Source organism: Prionailurus viverrinus, chromosome D2 (assembly GCF_022837055.1).
Source record: "Prionailurus viverrinus isolate Anna chromosome D2, UM_Priviv_1.0, whole genome shotgun sequence".
Classification (NCBI taxonomy): domain Eukaryota; kingdom Metazoa; phylum Chordata; class Mammalia; order Carnivora; family Felidae; genus Prionailurus; species Prionailurus viverrinus.
The window spans coordinates 61,347,901-61,363,335 of NC_062571.1; the positions used below are offsets into that span (position 1 = coordinate 61,347,901).

Consider the following 15,435-nt stretch of genomic DNA (forward strand, 5'->3'; position numbering starts at 1 on the left):
CAAAGGCGGGGCCCAGAGCGGTTCCCTTCCAGAAGCGCCGCGGTAGCCATTTTTGAGAAGGGCAATTGCCCGTAACTGGGCGGGGCTTCTGCTCCCATTTTCATTTGTTTTAGGGTTTTGGACAGGCTCCCGCGGCGGCCATTTTTGTTGCGGGTTGGGAGAAATTAGGCGTGGAGGTCCCGCCAGTGGGTGGAGTCTCAGTGGCTGACGGTATCCCCGCCCAGTTCCTTGTCAGCGCCAAACACCTAGAACCTTTAGACCCCACCCAGTTGTCTTCTCGTCCACTTTCCTTTCCCCAAATTCTGTCCCCTCAAATCCTATAGCTTTTTCTCTCCCCTTATCTCTACCGTTCTTCCACAGGCCTGGCTCCCTGACTGGATCTGGTGGCCCCTTTTACACCCAGACCTGGTGTTCTTCCCAAATCCCAGTGTCTCTCCCCCTTTAGGTCCAGTCTAGGTTCAAGCCCCGTCATGCAATCAACTCTTAGGTGATTACTTCCCCACCATATCTGTCCCCTTTGCGTTCCCTTAACAGCGATGTGTTCCCCCAAATTAGGGTGGGTTGCAGGGTCTGGGTCTTGGGACCATGAAGCCTGGTTTGGATGGGGGCAGCAGGGAGCAGATGCTCTGGGTGAGGATGACCTGAGCTCAGATCCAGGACAGCCTAAAGGCCATGCCTACTTCCAGGGCCTTCATGACTATGTTGACAGGACTTTTCATTTAGGACAGGACAAATGAACTCCAGGACCCAGCAAGGCCTCGCCTTCTTCTTTCTGTTCCTGCTGCCTCAGCTTCCTGGTGCTATCCTGTGGGGAAGCCCGCAGCCATCCCTTCCCAGGAATCCCGCAATGGGTCATGAAGGAAACAGCTTCCTTCAAGGGTGAGCTAGTTCATCCCCAGTCAACAGGGATGAGCCCCTTCGGCTAGTTCCCTCATAAGTTGCGGGGTACTCAGAGACTGTCACTGCCCTCAGGAGCTCATAGTCCAAGGTAGACAGTCCTATCCACTCTTCTCCCCCAAGGGAGAAGGATCGAAGCGTCCAGTTCTGTCCCTCGCTGCAGCTCCCACCTCCCCCCACCAGGATCCTCTGGCCTCAAAAAGCTAGACATTCACTGCTGGGAAGACAGAGCAGGAAAGGGGAGGGAGGAAGGAGCACATTTGGCGTCTGCGTCTCCCATAAAAACACTCCCGCTGCCAGCCTGGCGCTGCTAGGGTTAATGAGGGGTGGGGTGACAGCCGCTTTGAACTTGAGCTAGGCTAGCCCCTGGGAAGGGGTGAAGGTTAGCTTCATCAGCTTCAGGCCTCTGCCAGCTCTTTAAAGATTTGGCCATCCCTCCCTTCCCCCAGCCCCAACCTCCCCCGCCCCACCCCACCCCCCTCCCCCAGCGTTGCACAATGCAGATGACTCTTCTCTCCCTACCACCCCCATTACGGGAACTTTAACGTTTCCTTAGTAGAGCTGTGCCTAGTTCTAGCCCAAGATCCCTGCAGCCATCCCAGAGCCTTTCGTCCCCCCTCCCCTCCGGCGTGTTTCTTGGATGGCAGTTGGATGTAGCCAGATCTCAGAAAGAACTTCCTGAGCTTTGGGAGAAGGATGATGGGAAAGACCTCTTAGGGGGAGCCCCTTGATTACTAGCTCCTATTCTGAAGGGTCCCGACTCTGTGCAGCAGGGGTTTGGTTCTGGGGTCAGATTATAGAGGATGGGCTGAGGAGAGGGACCACTACAGACACAACACACATGAACTGTAAAATAGGGGCTCTGGGGAACATGTGTCCTGCTTGGCATTCCATAGCTGGCTGGACCTCAAGCCCCTCATTTTTTTGTCCCCTCGGGTCTTAGTCTCTCCATCCCCAAGGTAGGAACAGACTTCCACCTGCCCTTTGGGTGCTGCCGGAAGCCACATAAGGTGAGAGAAGGTGACATGATGACTCCTCTCTTCCCATTCCCTCAAGTGAATTTTGCAGCTGATGTTTGGAGACCTAGGTCCCCTCGGCTGAAGGGAAAAGTTAGAAGCCTGTGCTGAAGCTTCCCCTAGAACATCAATTCCCCATCATCCAACCTCAGAATGAGGAATTGGGCTTGAATTAGGCATGAAGGGCAGATTTCCTAGACATTCAGAGCAGAGATAAAAGCCCAGCTGGCTGGTCTCAAGGGGTGGAAGGGACAAAGTCAGAGACTGAGGTGAGGAAGGGGACACTTCAAAAGGATGGGGGGAAAAAAGGGGGTCCCCGCTCTTGCTGGAGGTCAGAAAGGGCTCTCTGGGCAAGGTGCCCAGCCCTCCCACACCTTCCTCCTTTCTCAGAAGAGCCAGGATGGGGCGGGGGTGGGAGTTGGCTAGGGCGGGGAGGGGGCCCTATTTAAGGAGCATTCTCTAAGAGCATCACTGCAGATCCAGCCCCAGGAACAGGAGAGGAAGCTTCATTGGTAAGTGTGGGCCCTGACTCACAACACAAACAGGGTGGGGGTAGGGTGGCTCCTGAGCTTGCATGCTTGACTTTCCCTCTCTAGGGATAGGTTACAGCTCTGCCTGGTGAGTGGGAATAGCACCTAGCCTTCTGTTTAACTCTCCAGAAATAAGAGTGTGTTTCAGGGAAAGGTTTCTTTTCCACTCCCCTATCTATGCCAGGTATCTCAGATCTTCATTTGTGGTGGGGAAATTTTCAGGGAGCTGGAGCTTCTGGGCTCCTATCTTCAGGATCCATGTTTTAGGGGTACCCTTTGGCTCAGGAAGCCCCTCAGTCTCCAGAGAGATGTCCTTCTCAGTATATATATTCTGGGTCTTCCCGCAGCCCTGACTCCTCCTGGAGTACATCTCCACATCTGGTCCCGCCAGGAGCACATCTGGCAAGAAATGACTCCATAGTACTCATGGAATCCCTGCCATGGCCCTCAACCTCTCCTCTCCTCATATCCTGTAACAATCCTTTCGGAATTCAGAAAACGCTTGCCCCTTTCCCTGGCTGTGAGCCCTATTTTCAGCTCTAAGCTCAGACCCTCTCTAGGATAGGACCCAGGTTCCTCATCTGGCCCACCCTGGGAATGGGGGAAATACACAGAAGAGAGCACAGGAGGGCAGAATCAAGGCTGAGAGAACGTTGGCCACCTGGCTCTGAGAACTGAATTCCATAGGCTGTAAGCTCAAGCAAATGGCCTAGGGACTCAGTTCTGGTGCTCGGCTGTGCTATTACATCAATATAGAGGTCATGGAAGCTGCTGGCTCAGGCTCATGGAGTCCCAACCAGGTGCTCCTCCAGGCACTGGCCAGATCTTTTAATAACATCAACTTGGCCTACGCTTCTGCTCAAAGATCTCAATGGCTCTCCCAAGCTCCTTACTTTGTCATTAAAGTCTTCCACAGACTTTATGGCTTCCACTTAGCTTTCAAGCCCAAGATTCAATTGCTCCCTGGTCATAACCTGCCCTCTACTGAAACCCTGTTGCTCCCTGTTACTTATGCTGAACCCTCCTCAGTTCATCCTGAAACACCTCCTTCCCATCGTTACCTGTTAGGATCCTATAAATCCTTCGGACACAAGGTCTCTCTCAGAGAGACCTTCAAAGACACCCTTCAAAGTCTTCTCAAGATACCTCTTTCAAGAAGCCTCCCTCAACTTCCCAACAGCGCAGACGACCTCCTGCCAAGCCTCCACACACCTCTCCAGCGGGGCTCAATTCATGAGCCCATAGTGTCTAGTCCAGGGTTCGGCACATAGCAGCCGTTCAAAAAATTGTCCTCGCATTTTGTTGAGTGTGTCTAAGGTATGAAGAGGCAGTTTGGCCTAGAAGTTAAGGTACAGCCAGATTTCCCAGGTGCTTTCTCCACGTGTGACCTCAGGTAAGTTGTTGACCTCTACAGGCCTCAGTTTCCTCATCTCTAAATGGAAAAAAATAATTATATAGACATCAAAGTTTTGTGAGGATTAAATTAGATGAGTTGAGTTTCCGTTTGGAGCTTTAGCACAGTACTTGCACACAGTAAGTTCTCAGTTATGTGTGTGAATTTATTAGGATTATTCCTTTAGTAGAATGTGAGTTACTCTTTTGGGGGGGGGGGTAGGTTAAGGCTTAAAATTGATCAGTCAGGGTTTACTGAGTGAAGGGTTCCAGACCATATACCAAGGTCAGGTAAGGCTGGGGCAAGATCAGGAGGAGGCTGTCAGGACCAGGTTTGGTAGACCAAGCCCTACTGAGATCTAGGAGTTCTGGATTCCCACCTACTGTATAACCTTGGGTGAGTCACTCCTCCTCTCTGGCCTTGGATTCCCAGCATAATGTAAATTGAGGGCATTGGACCAGGTGAACAGCAAGGTCCCTGGCAGCAGAGATGTTTTATGAGTTATAAGCTTCTAAGGGTTAAGTTCAAAGAAAAGATCAAAGAAGGGGGCATCTAGGCTCCCTTCAGGGCTCTTTTACATCCATATGGCCTGGAGCAAACACTGGGATTTGGAAGTACGTGCATGGCAGCATGCTGGACTGAGCTGAGTGGTAGTACCTCCTTCAAAAAGCCTGTAATCATTGGCCCTCCTCCCTCACTGGGGCTGGGGGCTGGAGGTAAAAAGGTTTGCAGAATAATGCAAAGAACTCTTGCTTACCTTTCTTCCAGATTCAGAAACTAATAACCTTTTGCCATTTTGCTTTCTCTAATCTACAGTCCTTATTCAAATCTTGCAACTTGTCCCAATCACCTCCTTCATAATGACTTTCATTCTGTTCCAGGATCCAAAACAGGATCATGCCCTGAATTTAGTTTTCATGTCTCTTAGTCTCCTTTGACCTGAAACAGATTCTTAGCCTTCCTTTGTCTTTTATGACATGGACATTTTTGAACAATAAAGGTCACTGTGGTTATCTGTTTACATTTATCTGATGTTTCCTCATGATTATGCATTACTGCTGAACTGATGTTGTGTTTTCTCAGTTCAATATACCAGAAAGCACATGATGTCTTTGTTAAAGAAAAAATTTTCAAGACACTCATTAAAGATGGTGAGAATGACTTTATTCAAGAGGGACCACTTGGGCAGTGGGCTTAAAGTGTTATCCTCGTTTTCCCTACGATTCTACTAAGTTACTACTTTTTTCTTTGTAATTAATAAATATCTTATTGGAACATACCTCTAAACTATATAACAGCCTGTTTCTCCTCAAACTTTTGCCCAATAATTTTAGTATCTATGAATGATTCTCACCGGAACCAATTACTGATTGGGCTGATTTCCTAAGCTCATTGTTCCTCCTGCTGTGAGCAAGCTTTCCTTTCACATTGGTTTATTTAGTTAATGTTAGTAGGTACTTATAGATATTATTTTATTCAGTAGATAATAATCTGTTACTGTGATCGTTTTGATGTTTAAATTGTTCCTGATTTGGCTAGTGGAGGTCCCTTCAAGCTGGCTCCTTTGTTTGACATTTCTGAGGAGTCCTTTATTTTCTGGCACAAGTTGTTCCAGGCTCATCTTGTACCTTCCCTGCTACAGCCTTGGAAACAGCCATTTTCCCCATGTGCTTGGTTTCTTTCAGTGGAGAATGGAATTTAGAACCAAAGATCTGGGTGCTGGCTGTGCTTGTTGCCACCAGGGTGTCATTGCTCAATGATTCAATTTCTAATTCTAAGACTTTATATCCAACAATTTAATACTTGTATATGTGAACAAAGATGTGTATTCAAGGACATTCCTTTTCTCATCACCCTCACTGCTTCCAAATGAGACCAAGCCACCATCTGAATTTGCCCGGATGACTTTAAAAGCCTCCTAACTTGTCCCCCTATTTACACAATGGCCCCTCTACAGTCTCTTTTCCACACAGCATCCAGAATAATTAAAAAAAAAAAAATCTGATCACATTCTCCTCTGCTTATAACCCTCCACCCCTAAGAATAAAGTCCAAAATTCTCAACACGGCTTCCAGGTACCACGGGATCTGGCTTCATCTCTAATCTCATTAATCATTATTTTCTTGCTCACTTACAGGACAAGGACACTCCAGCCACAGGGTTGTGTACCTGCTTTTCTCCCCCAGGTGTTCAAATGGCTTGTAAAGGTCTTTATTAGGTCTCCACTTAAGAATCACCTCTTCAGAGAAGCCTTCCCTCGCTATCCTATTGAAAACGGCACCCCAGGGTTGCCTGGGTGGCTCACTCAGTTAAGCATCTCTTTTACTTATGTTTTTATTTATTTGACATTTGCTTATTTCCCAGAGACAGAGAGAGACAGAGCACAAGCAGGGGAGGGGCAGAGAGAGAGGGAGACACAGAATCCGAAGCAGGCTCCAGGCTCTAAGCTGTCAGCGCACAGCCTGATGCGGGACTCAAACCCACGGACCATGAGATCATGACCTGAGCTGAAGTCAGACGCTTCACTGACTGAGCCACCCAGGCACCCCTAAGCATCTGACTCTTGATTTCAGGTCATGATCTCACAGTTTGTGAGGTTGAGCCCCAAGTGGGGCTCTGAGCTGGGCACAGAGCCTGCTTGCGATTCTCTTTTTCAAAATAAACTTAAAAAAAAAAAAAGAAAAGAGCACCCCATCATTTATCACTATCTGATATTACATCATAGTTTCACCCATTTGCTTGTTGTCAGTCTCTGTTTCTCTGTGTTACACTTCTTTTTTTTTTTTTTTAATTTTTTTTTCAACATTTATTTATTTATTTTGGGACAGAGAGAGACAGAGCATGAACGGGGGAGGGGCAGAGAGAGAGGGAGACAGAGAATCGGAAACAGGCTCCAGGCTCTGAGCCATCGGCCCAGAGCCCAACACGGGGCTCGAACTCACGGACCGCGAGATCGTGACCTGGCTGAAGTCGGACGCTTAACCGACTGCGCCACCCAGGCGCCCCTGTTACATTTCTAAAATAAGCTCCATGAGGGCAGGGACTTGTTTGCTTCTCTCCTGTAACCCCAGTGCCTGGAATGAGGCCTGGCATGCTATGGATTCTCAACTGCCTCCTGAGTGAATGAAGATAACTTTCTTCATTCCCACTATATTCCCACAGATAACCCACTATACCCTTTGCCTGGTTTCTCCCTCACCCTTCTCTTTGCATGGCTACCTTTTTCACATTCTTTAGATCTCAACTTAAATGTCACCTCCTCAGAGAAACCTTCCTTGATTATCTTATTCTAGGCTCCACTACTCTGTTCACATTTCCTATTTCAGCCCCTTATTCCTGCTGTAGTACTTACAACAACTTCCCTTCATCTATTTGCCTGTTACCCCATCCTCATTTCTCCCCCTAAAATGTAAGCTTCGTACAGGCAGAAACTGCCATGGCTGTCTCATTCATCACTGTATCCCCAGGGTCTAGAACAGTTCCTGGCAAATCATAAGCCCTCAAGGGGTGCCTGGGCGGCTCAGTCGGATAAACTTCTGACTTTGGCTCAGGTCATGATCTCACAGTTCGTGAGTGCAGGCCTCACATCAGGCCCTGGGGCCTGCTTCCGATTCTGTGTCTCCCTCTCTCTCTGCCCCTCCCCTGCTCGCTCACTCTCTCTCTCTCAAAATAAATAAACTTAAAAAAATAATAAGCACTCAAAACATTTGTTGGATGGACTTTTAACAGCTAAAACCTGGAAAGAACCCAAATGCTATGGAATATTGGGTGGCTGTTAAAGAATGAGGTAGCTCCAGGTACACTACCATGGGATGATGTCCAAAATATACTTACTGTAAAATGTAACAGGTAAAACGGTGAAATTCCTTTTATGCAATTAATATTATGTGCACCGAAAAAAAAAATTGGAAAAATAATAGGTTGGAACCTACTTATCATTTGGGGTTGAGGATATAAAAAAGACTTTTATCCTATTTGATATATTTCTATATAGCCAACTATTTTATTTTAAAAACAAACACTAACATTTGAGCACTTAATACATGCCAGACGCTGTGGTAAACATTTTGTGCATTTCATGGCATCTTCTCAATAACCTCATGAGATAGAAGTCCCCATCATCCCCATTTGTGATGAGGAAATTGGTTCAGGGACATTAAGCAATTTACCTAAGGCCACACAGCAGACTCATTACACCACACCACCTCCCTGTGTTTTTATAATTAAAAAAAAAAAAAAAAAAAAGGAAAGGAAAATAAGATGAAATTAGGGATGATCCTAATTTCATGATCCAGGCTTTACACAAAAGATGCTAAGCAAATTTGCCTCTGAGCTCCCTAGAAGCCAGGGCAAAGAGAAAAATATGACCAGTTATGAGATCCTTGGTGCTTCCAAGATAAGAGTAAACCACTCATTAGGAGAAACACCCTTCCCAAGTAGTGAGGCTTGAGAGAACTTCTCCATGAAGTTCACAAATATAGCAGTAATCAATCAAGTGGTGCACAGCTTCAATAACATACCTGTATACCCAGGCTAGCTGTTTCCATCCAACAAGTGGAAGTTCAGTAAAAGCAATTTAACGAGGAGCCAAATTTGTACAGCATGGGCATCAGATGTGGGGTCTGGCCAGACCCATAGTTCACATAGGATGTGTGGCCTACCCCTCCCGCAAACTTCTGGAATACTGCAAATTCAGCCTGTTAAAGACTGTTAGCAAGAATTAGGAGACGAAAAGTGACATTCATCTTAAATTTCAACCCTAGTGAGCTTTTCAGGTAGACTAGGTTGATATTATGCTTCTGCAGATGAAGAAACTGAGGCTCAGAAAGACTAGTTACATGACTAGAAAGTGTCAGTGGCAGCCCTAAATCTACATCCTAGGCATTCCTTCCTCAGCTGCGCCTACCACCCATGCTTCAAGAAAAGAGCTTATGCTCTCGCAATACCTCCGTGGGTGGCGGGCCACCTGGCTGGCTGCAGGGCCTAGGAGTGTGTCGTCCCTCACACTGGAGAAGAGCTGCTGAAGAAGGGAGGTAGGCCCGGCCCATGAGGAGGCACACGGGCTCTTCCAGAGGCAGGGAAGTAGGGCTCACATACACAAATAGAACACCCGCACTCACCCCAAACAGAAAAGTGATCTCGCAGCATACACTTGACTTCACTCATTTATTTACTTTTCACTACAATCTGCGGATGGGTGGGCCCTCAGCTTGGGAAGGAACTTGGGCAGTTCTGGGAGCTTTGGTAGAGGGAGGAGAGGAAAAAGGGAAAGTGGGGGCTTGGTGCAGGGCAGGCTTCTAAGATGGGGAGGAGGGAGAGACGAAACAAAGGGTCCAGGCCCTTCTTCCACCCCAAACCCAGGCTTCCCAAGCCCAAGCAGAAGGGAAGAGAAACAAGAAGAGATGTCCTTGATAATCTTCTCGCCCTCCCCCCGCCATCCAGCAATAAAATGAGAGAAATCAGGGAAATGCAGCAGGTGGGAGGCGTGCAGTTTTGGTTAAAAAAAAAAAAAAAAAAAAAAGGCGAGCGACAGATGCACCCAGCGCCCGCGCACCGCGGAGGTCTCCCTCGTCGCGGGTGGGCAGCGGCGCGCAGGGGAGGAGAGCCGCACGCGTGCTCACCCGGCCGGCCACCGGACCCTTCAGCGTCCTCAGCTCTGGCCTTTTCGCTTCCTCCGACGGCTACGCTCCGCCGCTTCAGCGGCCGGGCTGCTGTCTTCGCTGCCGCTACTGGCGGACGGCCGAAGCACGCGCCTCTGCACACGGTACTCAGGCTCGGGGACGCGCGGCGCGGCCTGAAGCAGGAACTGGCCGCCGCGGTAGGTGACGCGCACGTCAGTGCGCGGGTAAGTGCCGTACATCCGCCGCAGCTCCCGCCGCACCACGTCGGGCAGCTGGAGGCGCGGGCCCAGAGCACGCTCCGTGCGGCCCCATCGCAGCTCGAGCTGCAAGCTACTGCCTTCCGGCCACGGCGCGTTGCGCTGGGCGGCCGCCATCCCCTCCGCCGCGCACCCCTGTAGGAATGGCCCCAGGTAGCCGGGCGTGGGGTAAGGCGGGCGCAGGGCCGCGGCGTAGGTCTGCGGGAAGGCCCACGAGGGCGGCGCGGCCGCCAGGGGCGCGCCTTGGCTGTGGAAGCAGTGGTATTCCCGCGGAGCCGGCCACTCGCCCGCGGTCAGGCTCGGAAGCCGGCAGCAGCAGCTGTGGGCGTGGATGAGGGGCAGCAGCAAAGGGCGGGACGGGTAGGAGTAAGTGAGGGGCTGCAGCGGAGGCCAGACGCCCGCTCCGGGCTCCAGGCAGCTGTACGAGTACATGGTCTGAAGCTCAGGCAGCGGGCATTTATACTGGCTCCTGGTCCACACCTGCGGTGGGAAGTGTGCGTGGATACCCTTTGTTCTAGCTCCACCACCCGTCCCTGGGGCCTGTTAACCCAGGGCTCTAGTTCGCAGCAGGAGCCCGTGCACCGCGCATCATGGCTTGGGGGAACTCTTCCTAAGGCGTTCAGCTTCCATCTCACCTGTTGTCCCAGGGCTGGGCCTGAACCCTAGGCACCCAGTAGGCAGTAAGGACCCAAGGCCTTTTCAAACCTTCAGCCGTGAAGTGTTCTTCCAGGTGGTTTCCCACTCAACTTGTCTCCTTCAGCCCAGGGGGAGCTGGTCCCCAGCATTTGGGGAACGAGAGAGGTCCAGAGCAGGCTCCTCTCTATGCCCTGCCTCAGCCACACCTTCTGGTTTCCAGGCAAAGGGAAACACATTTTGTTGGCCAAAAGCCAGCCGGCCAGCCTGTGCCTACACTGGGTGAGCCTGCTGTTCATACTGGCCTGTCCTAGAGGTCTGTGCTTAGGGATGCCCTCACCACTACATCCCTGAGGATATCTTGCAATCAGTTTAGCCCTCTGTTCCCCACATCCCGTCCTCCCAGCTCCTCTAAATGGGTTGAGTTATCCTAACTTGAGTGAAGTTCGTACATCAGGCACTGAATCAAGTTGATTATGAGCATCTATAAGATTACATCAACCCTAGGAAGGAGGTACTAATATTTTCCCCATTTAAATAGGAAGCTGCTTGCCTCGGATTTGGGACACAGGAAACATATTCTATGACTAGGAAACACTCCCAGTGATGTAGGCTTATTGGGGTTAAATATATTGCCCAAACTCACACAACTAGTTATGGTAAGGGCAAAATTCAACCCCATGTCTGTCTCAAGATGTAGCTTTATTGCTAATCCATGCTGGGCCTTCTTTCACACTATCTCATAATCCTCACCTCTAGAATGTTGCATAAGAATTATTTAATTTTTTAAGTTTATTTATTTTGAGGTGGGGAGGGGCAGCGAGAGGGGGAGAGAATCCCAACCAGGCTCTGTGCTGTCAGCACAGAGTCCGACGCAGGGCTCAATCTCATCAGCTAGACCATGAGTGAGACCTGAGCTGATACCAAGAGTCAGACCCTTAACTGACTGAACAACCCACGCGCCCCCCCCCCCAAGAACTAATTCTTAATAGCCATGTGAAGAACATGGTGATGCCATTTTCATTTAATAGATAAGGAACTAGAGGCTCAGAGAAGGTGAGAACCTTTCCAAGGTTCACACCATCTAAATAGAGTGGGATTTGAACCCAGTCCAACTAAGGCCAAAGCCCAGAAGCTGCTTGGGTGAAACCAGACTGTTTCATCCAGGCAGCGTGAAACCCTGTCTAAGCTCCAGGTTCCTCTGGCTGCAAGCCACAGCCCTCCACCTCTCTCTTCTCCAGTGAGGTGGGTGGTAGTTGCTGGATGGTTAAAAACTGATACCCTCTCTCAGATGGTGGACTGTGAGGCCATCATACTTTCCTTCTTCCTCTTCTTTTGACTCAAGCAGCATCAGCAGTAACCCCTACAGGTTCTCCTCTAAGTTCTCAGCATCCCTCAAAGACCAGCTGCCCTCTGGGAAATTCTACACTCACCTTGGTGATGTCACACTTTTATATTCCTGAGTGAGCTGCTTTCTCAAGTCTTGGGCCATTGGCCTAGTGAGGACAGCTATTGGGACCGGGCTGGACTATCTACCTAACACTCCCTATCCCAGAGCTCCAAGAAGGGAGCCTTACCTTCCGTGCACTCTAAGAACTGGTCTCAGAACACAGTGGCCTTTGCTGGGAGAGGCCTCCCACCGATATGTCCACAGCCTAATCCCTGCAAACCTGTGAATATGTTATGTTGCATGGCAAGGGGGAATTACGGTTGCAGATGGTATTAATGTTAATTAGCTGTCCTTAAAATGAGATTATCCTGGATTATCCAGGTGGATCTAATATAATCACAGGGGTCCTTAAATGTGGAAGAGGGAGGCAGAAGAGTCAGAGTGACGAGGGTGAACCAGCTGTTGCTAGCTTTGAAGATGGAAGAGGGTCGTGAGCTTTTGACCTTTGGAAACTCGAAAAGGCAAGGAAATGGATTCTTCCCTAGAGCCTCCAGAAAGGAACACAGTTCTGCCAACACCTTGATTTTAGTTAATGAGGCAGACTTCTAACCTCCAGAACTGTAAGATAACAAATTTGTATTGTTTTAAACCACTAAGTTTTTAGTAATTTGTTACAGTGTCAATAGGAAATTAATATCCCTCCCCATTCCTATTTACAGCTTTGCCCTCTCCAAATCTCAGTGCTTGAGGAATGTCCAACACTACCTATAGACTGACCTCACCCCAGCCTGGAGCTCAATGATGGGACCTATGGGACTAGCTCCTTTCTCCACCTGCTCCCACGTGGGGATTTGGTCACACCTGGGTGGGAAGTGGGGAAAGTGTGAGACCAAGCCCAAGTTGGAGTTTGGGAGGGTGAGAAGCCTGTGGTTTAACAATTCATCCCTACACGCTTGCTGAAGACCTCTGCTGGTCTGGAGGTGGTTCAGGCAAAATGTGAAAAATAAGGACCAAACGGAGTTTTTCAACATTAATTCACCCTGACTCCAGTAACAGCTCCTAGGTTTTTGGGGTTCGGTGCCATAATCTATGCAGTAAAGTGGCTCTGGGGGGAGTTGGCTCTATTCTGTCCTTAAAGTTAGGGATGATTTATGGCAAGATCAATTGCACCTGCCATCCCTCTGGCCCTAGGGATTGGTTTAGAGTAGCCAAGTGACTCAGTTTGGGTCAGTGGGAGCCAGGCCCAGGACTTTGTTGTCTTGGGGTGGAGGGAAGTGCTCTCTTTCCCCTGGATGGAAATCTGAAAGTATGCAGTCTGGGTGGAGAGGTAAAGGCTGAGCATGGCGCCACAGAAGTGGAACCGAGGGACAGAGAAATTCAGTCCTGATGTCGTCATTTGAACCCTGGACTTTAAAGTTACATGAACCGGGGCACCTGGGTGGCTCAGTTGGTTAAGCGTCCGACTTCAGCTCAGGTCATGATCTCACAGTTTGTGAGTTCGAGCCCCACGTCGAGCTCTGTGCTGACAGCTCAGAGCCTGGAGCCTGCTTCAGATTCTGTGTCTCCCTCTCTCTCTGCCCCTCCCCTGCTCACGCTCTGCCTCTCTCTGTCTCTCAATAATAAATAAACATTTAAAAAAATTAAAAAAAATCAAGTTACATGAACCAATAAATTCTTTTTTTCCCATTTAGTTTTATTGAGATATAATTTACATACCCCACTGTATAGGTTTAAGGTGTACAGCATAAAGGTTAAACTTCTGTATATTGTGAAATGGTTACCACATGAAGTTTAGTTACTATCCATCAATTTTATAGAGAAGAAAACATCTTTTTCCATGTGATGAGAACTCTTAGGATCTACTCTCTTAACAATTTTCAAATATATACCATACAGCATAACAGCAGTGTTCATTATAATCATGTTGTGCACCACATCCCTAGTATTTAACTGGATTTTGTACCTTGGACTACCTTTATCCAATGCCTCCTCCTTATGCCCCCCCTCCCCAATAAATTCCTTTCTTGCTTAATCTGGTTTGAGTGGAGTCTTATTTTTTCTTTCCCCACATAGCCAGTTGTGTTTCCTTTATATAAATTTAATTACAGAAGACATAATGAAATAGGCTTTTATTTTTAATTACAAAGCACCTTCACCTAAGTCCTTAGAAAAGTAAAAGTTTGGGTTCTCACACTGTGGAGTGGAGTCTTCTGATGCTTGCATCAGCAATACACCCTGAGTGTTTTCCCCAGCATTTTATGAAAAATTTCAAAATACAGCGCCCTGAGAGGTTTTTGATCAGCGAACCGCATGCTCAGAGGCTGTCTTGTGGGCAAAGTAGAGGATGGTTTGGTGAGAGAGGCTGGAAGCCAGTTGCGGAGGAGGTTCTCACACTAGCCCAGGAAAACTGACACCCAAAACAGGAGAACGGGTTGGAAAAGAGAGGGGAGGAGATTCACCGAGAGTTGATCCCATACAGTTGCCTGGGTGGAAAGGGTAGAATAGGGGTGGATGCACATGTTTTTGGCTTGGTTGTCTGGGAGAATAATCAAGGCAAGCCAGGAGATAAAAAACAAGAACAAGACAACAACCAAAAAAACCCTAGTGGGTGATTGGAAGTTAAGGCAATGATGCCGTCAGGTGGTTCATTTGGGGAGCTGTCCTGTCGGCAGTTTTGTATTCGGGCTGGAGATGGGAGGTGGGGCAGTCGTGGAGGGAAAAATAGTAGTTGAAGGACCGGAACAGCTGCTTCCTGGCCCACACCTCGCTTTGTCGTCATGGCTGCCAATTTGTTGGGTTCCACTTTTGCTGCCTTTTGAAGGCAGCAATCTTGTTTTTGAAGTCCCTTTTACCCTGGCCTGGCAAGTCAGAGAGAATAAATGAAAAGAGTTTTGAAAATGGAAACTTGAGGATCTGCCCTCCACTTTTAGAAAGCCTCGGGGGAAAAGTGACCCAGGGAACGGGACTGAGGAAGAGAGATAGGGAGAGAACATGATGGACGGTAGATCAGAGAGGTCAGAAGCCAAGGGAGGACAGAATTTCAAAGAGAGAGTGTTTATGTATCTATTTGTCCCACAATTCAAGGACTCTGATACGACTCAAGAATTCAGGGAGATGCTGTGACTCCCTAGTTGCATCCCTATGTCACCTCCCAGTTAGCTCCGGTTGGCAACCAGGAAGGGAAATCAGAGATAATTACAAGACCCAGTCCCAGTGCTGACACAAGAGGGTAACTGGTTGCATTGTCTATAAAATCAGAGGGATGAGAAACCTCAGTGTAACTGTGGGACGTTAAGTGCAACATGAGGGCCAAAGATTTTCGTATTGGGTCACATTAAGTTCTGGTGCCTTGGCAGCCCTTCTCGGTCCCCTGTTTCCCCACTGGACACCCAGGGAGGGCTAAGTGAAGAGTCAGGGTTGCTTTGCAACAAAGACACATGCTGGTCTGAGATAGAAAAGGGAACTCCTTTCGTCAATTTATGGAGGCTCTAGTGTTCCAGACACTATGCTGAATGCTGCCTTGTATTCTCAGCCAGGAAAGCACAGATGGGGGTATGGGTTTGGGATGGGGGAATAATGGTCACCTTCCTTTTGCTCATGAGGGCTTTCTGGAACAGAATGGGTTCCAGAAATTGCTTGGAGAGATGATTTGTGTGGTTTAGGGAATAGATAGGAGGTTTGAAGGGGCAGGATTAGGG

General features: G+C 48.7%; 1 protein-coding gene across 1 annotated transcript; it reads right to left on the reverse strand.

Annotated features, from left to right (window-relative positions):
* Positions 1 to 9,486: 9,486 nt before the first annotated feature.
* On the reverse strand, positions 9,487 to 10,180 carry CD2H10orf95 (chromosome D2 C10orf95 homolog). The gene has a single exon (XM_047824966.1). It carries the CDS (start codon positions 10,144 to 10,146, stop codon positions 9,487 to 9,489), a length of 660 nt encoding a protein of 219 aa, XP_047680922.1. The 5' UTR covers positions 10,147 to 10,180.
* Between the last annotated feature and the right edge of the window lie 5,255 nt (positions 10,181 to 15,435).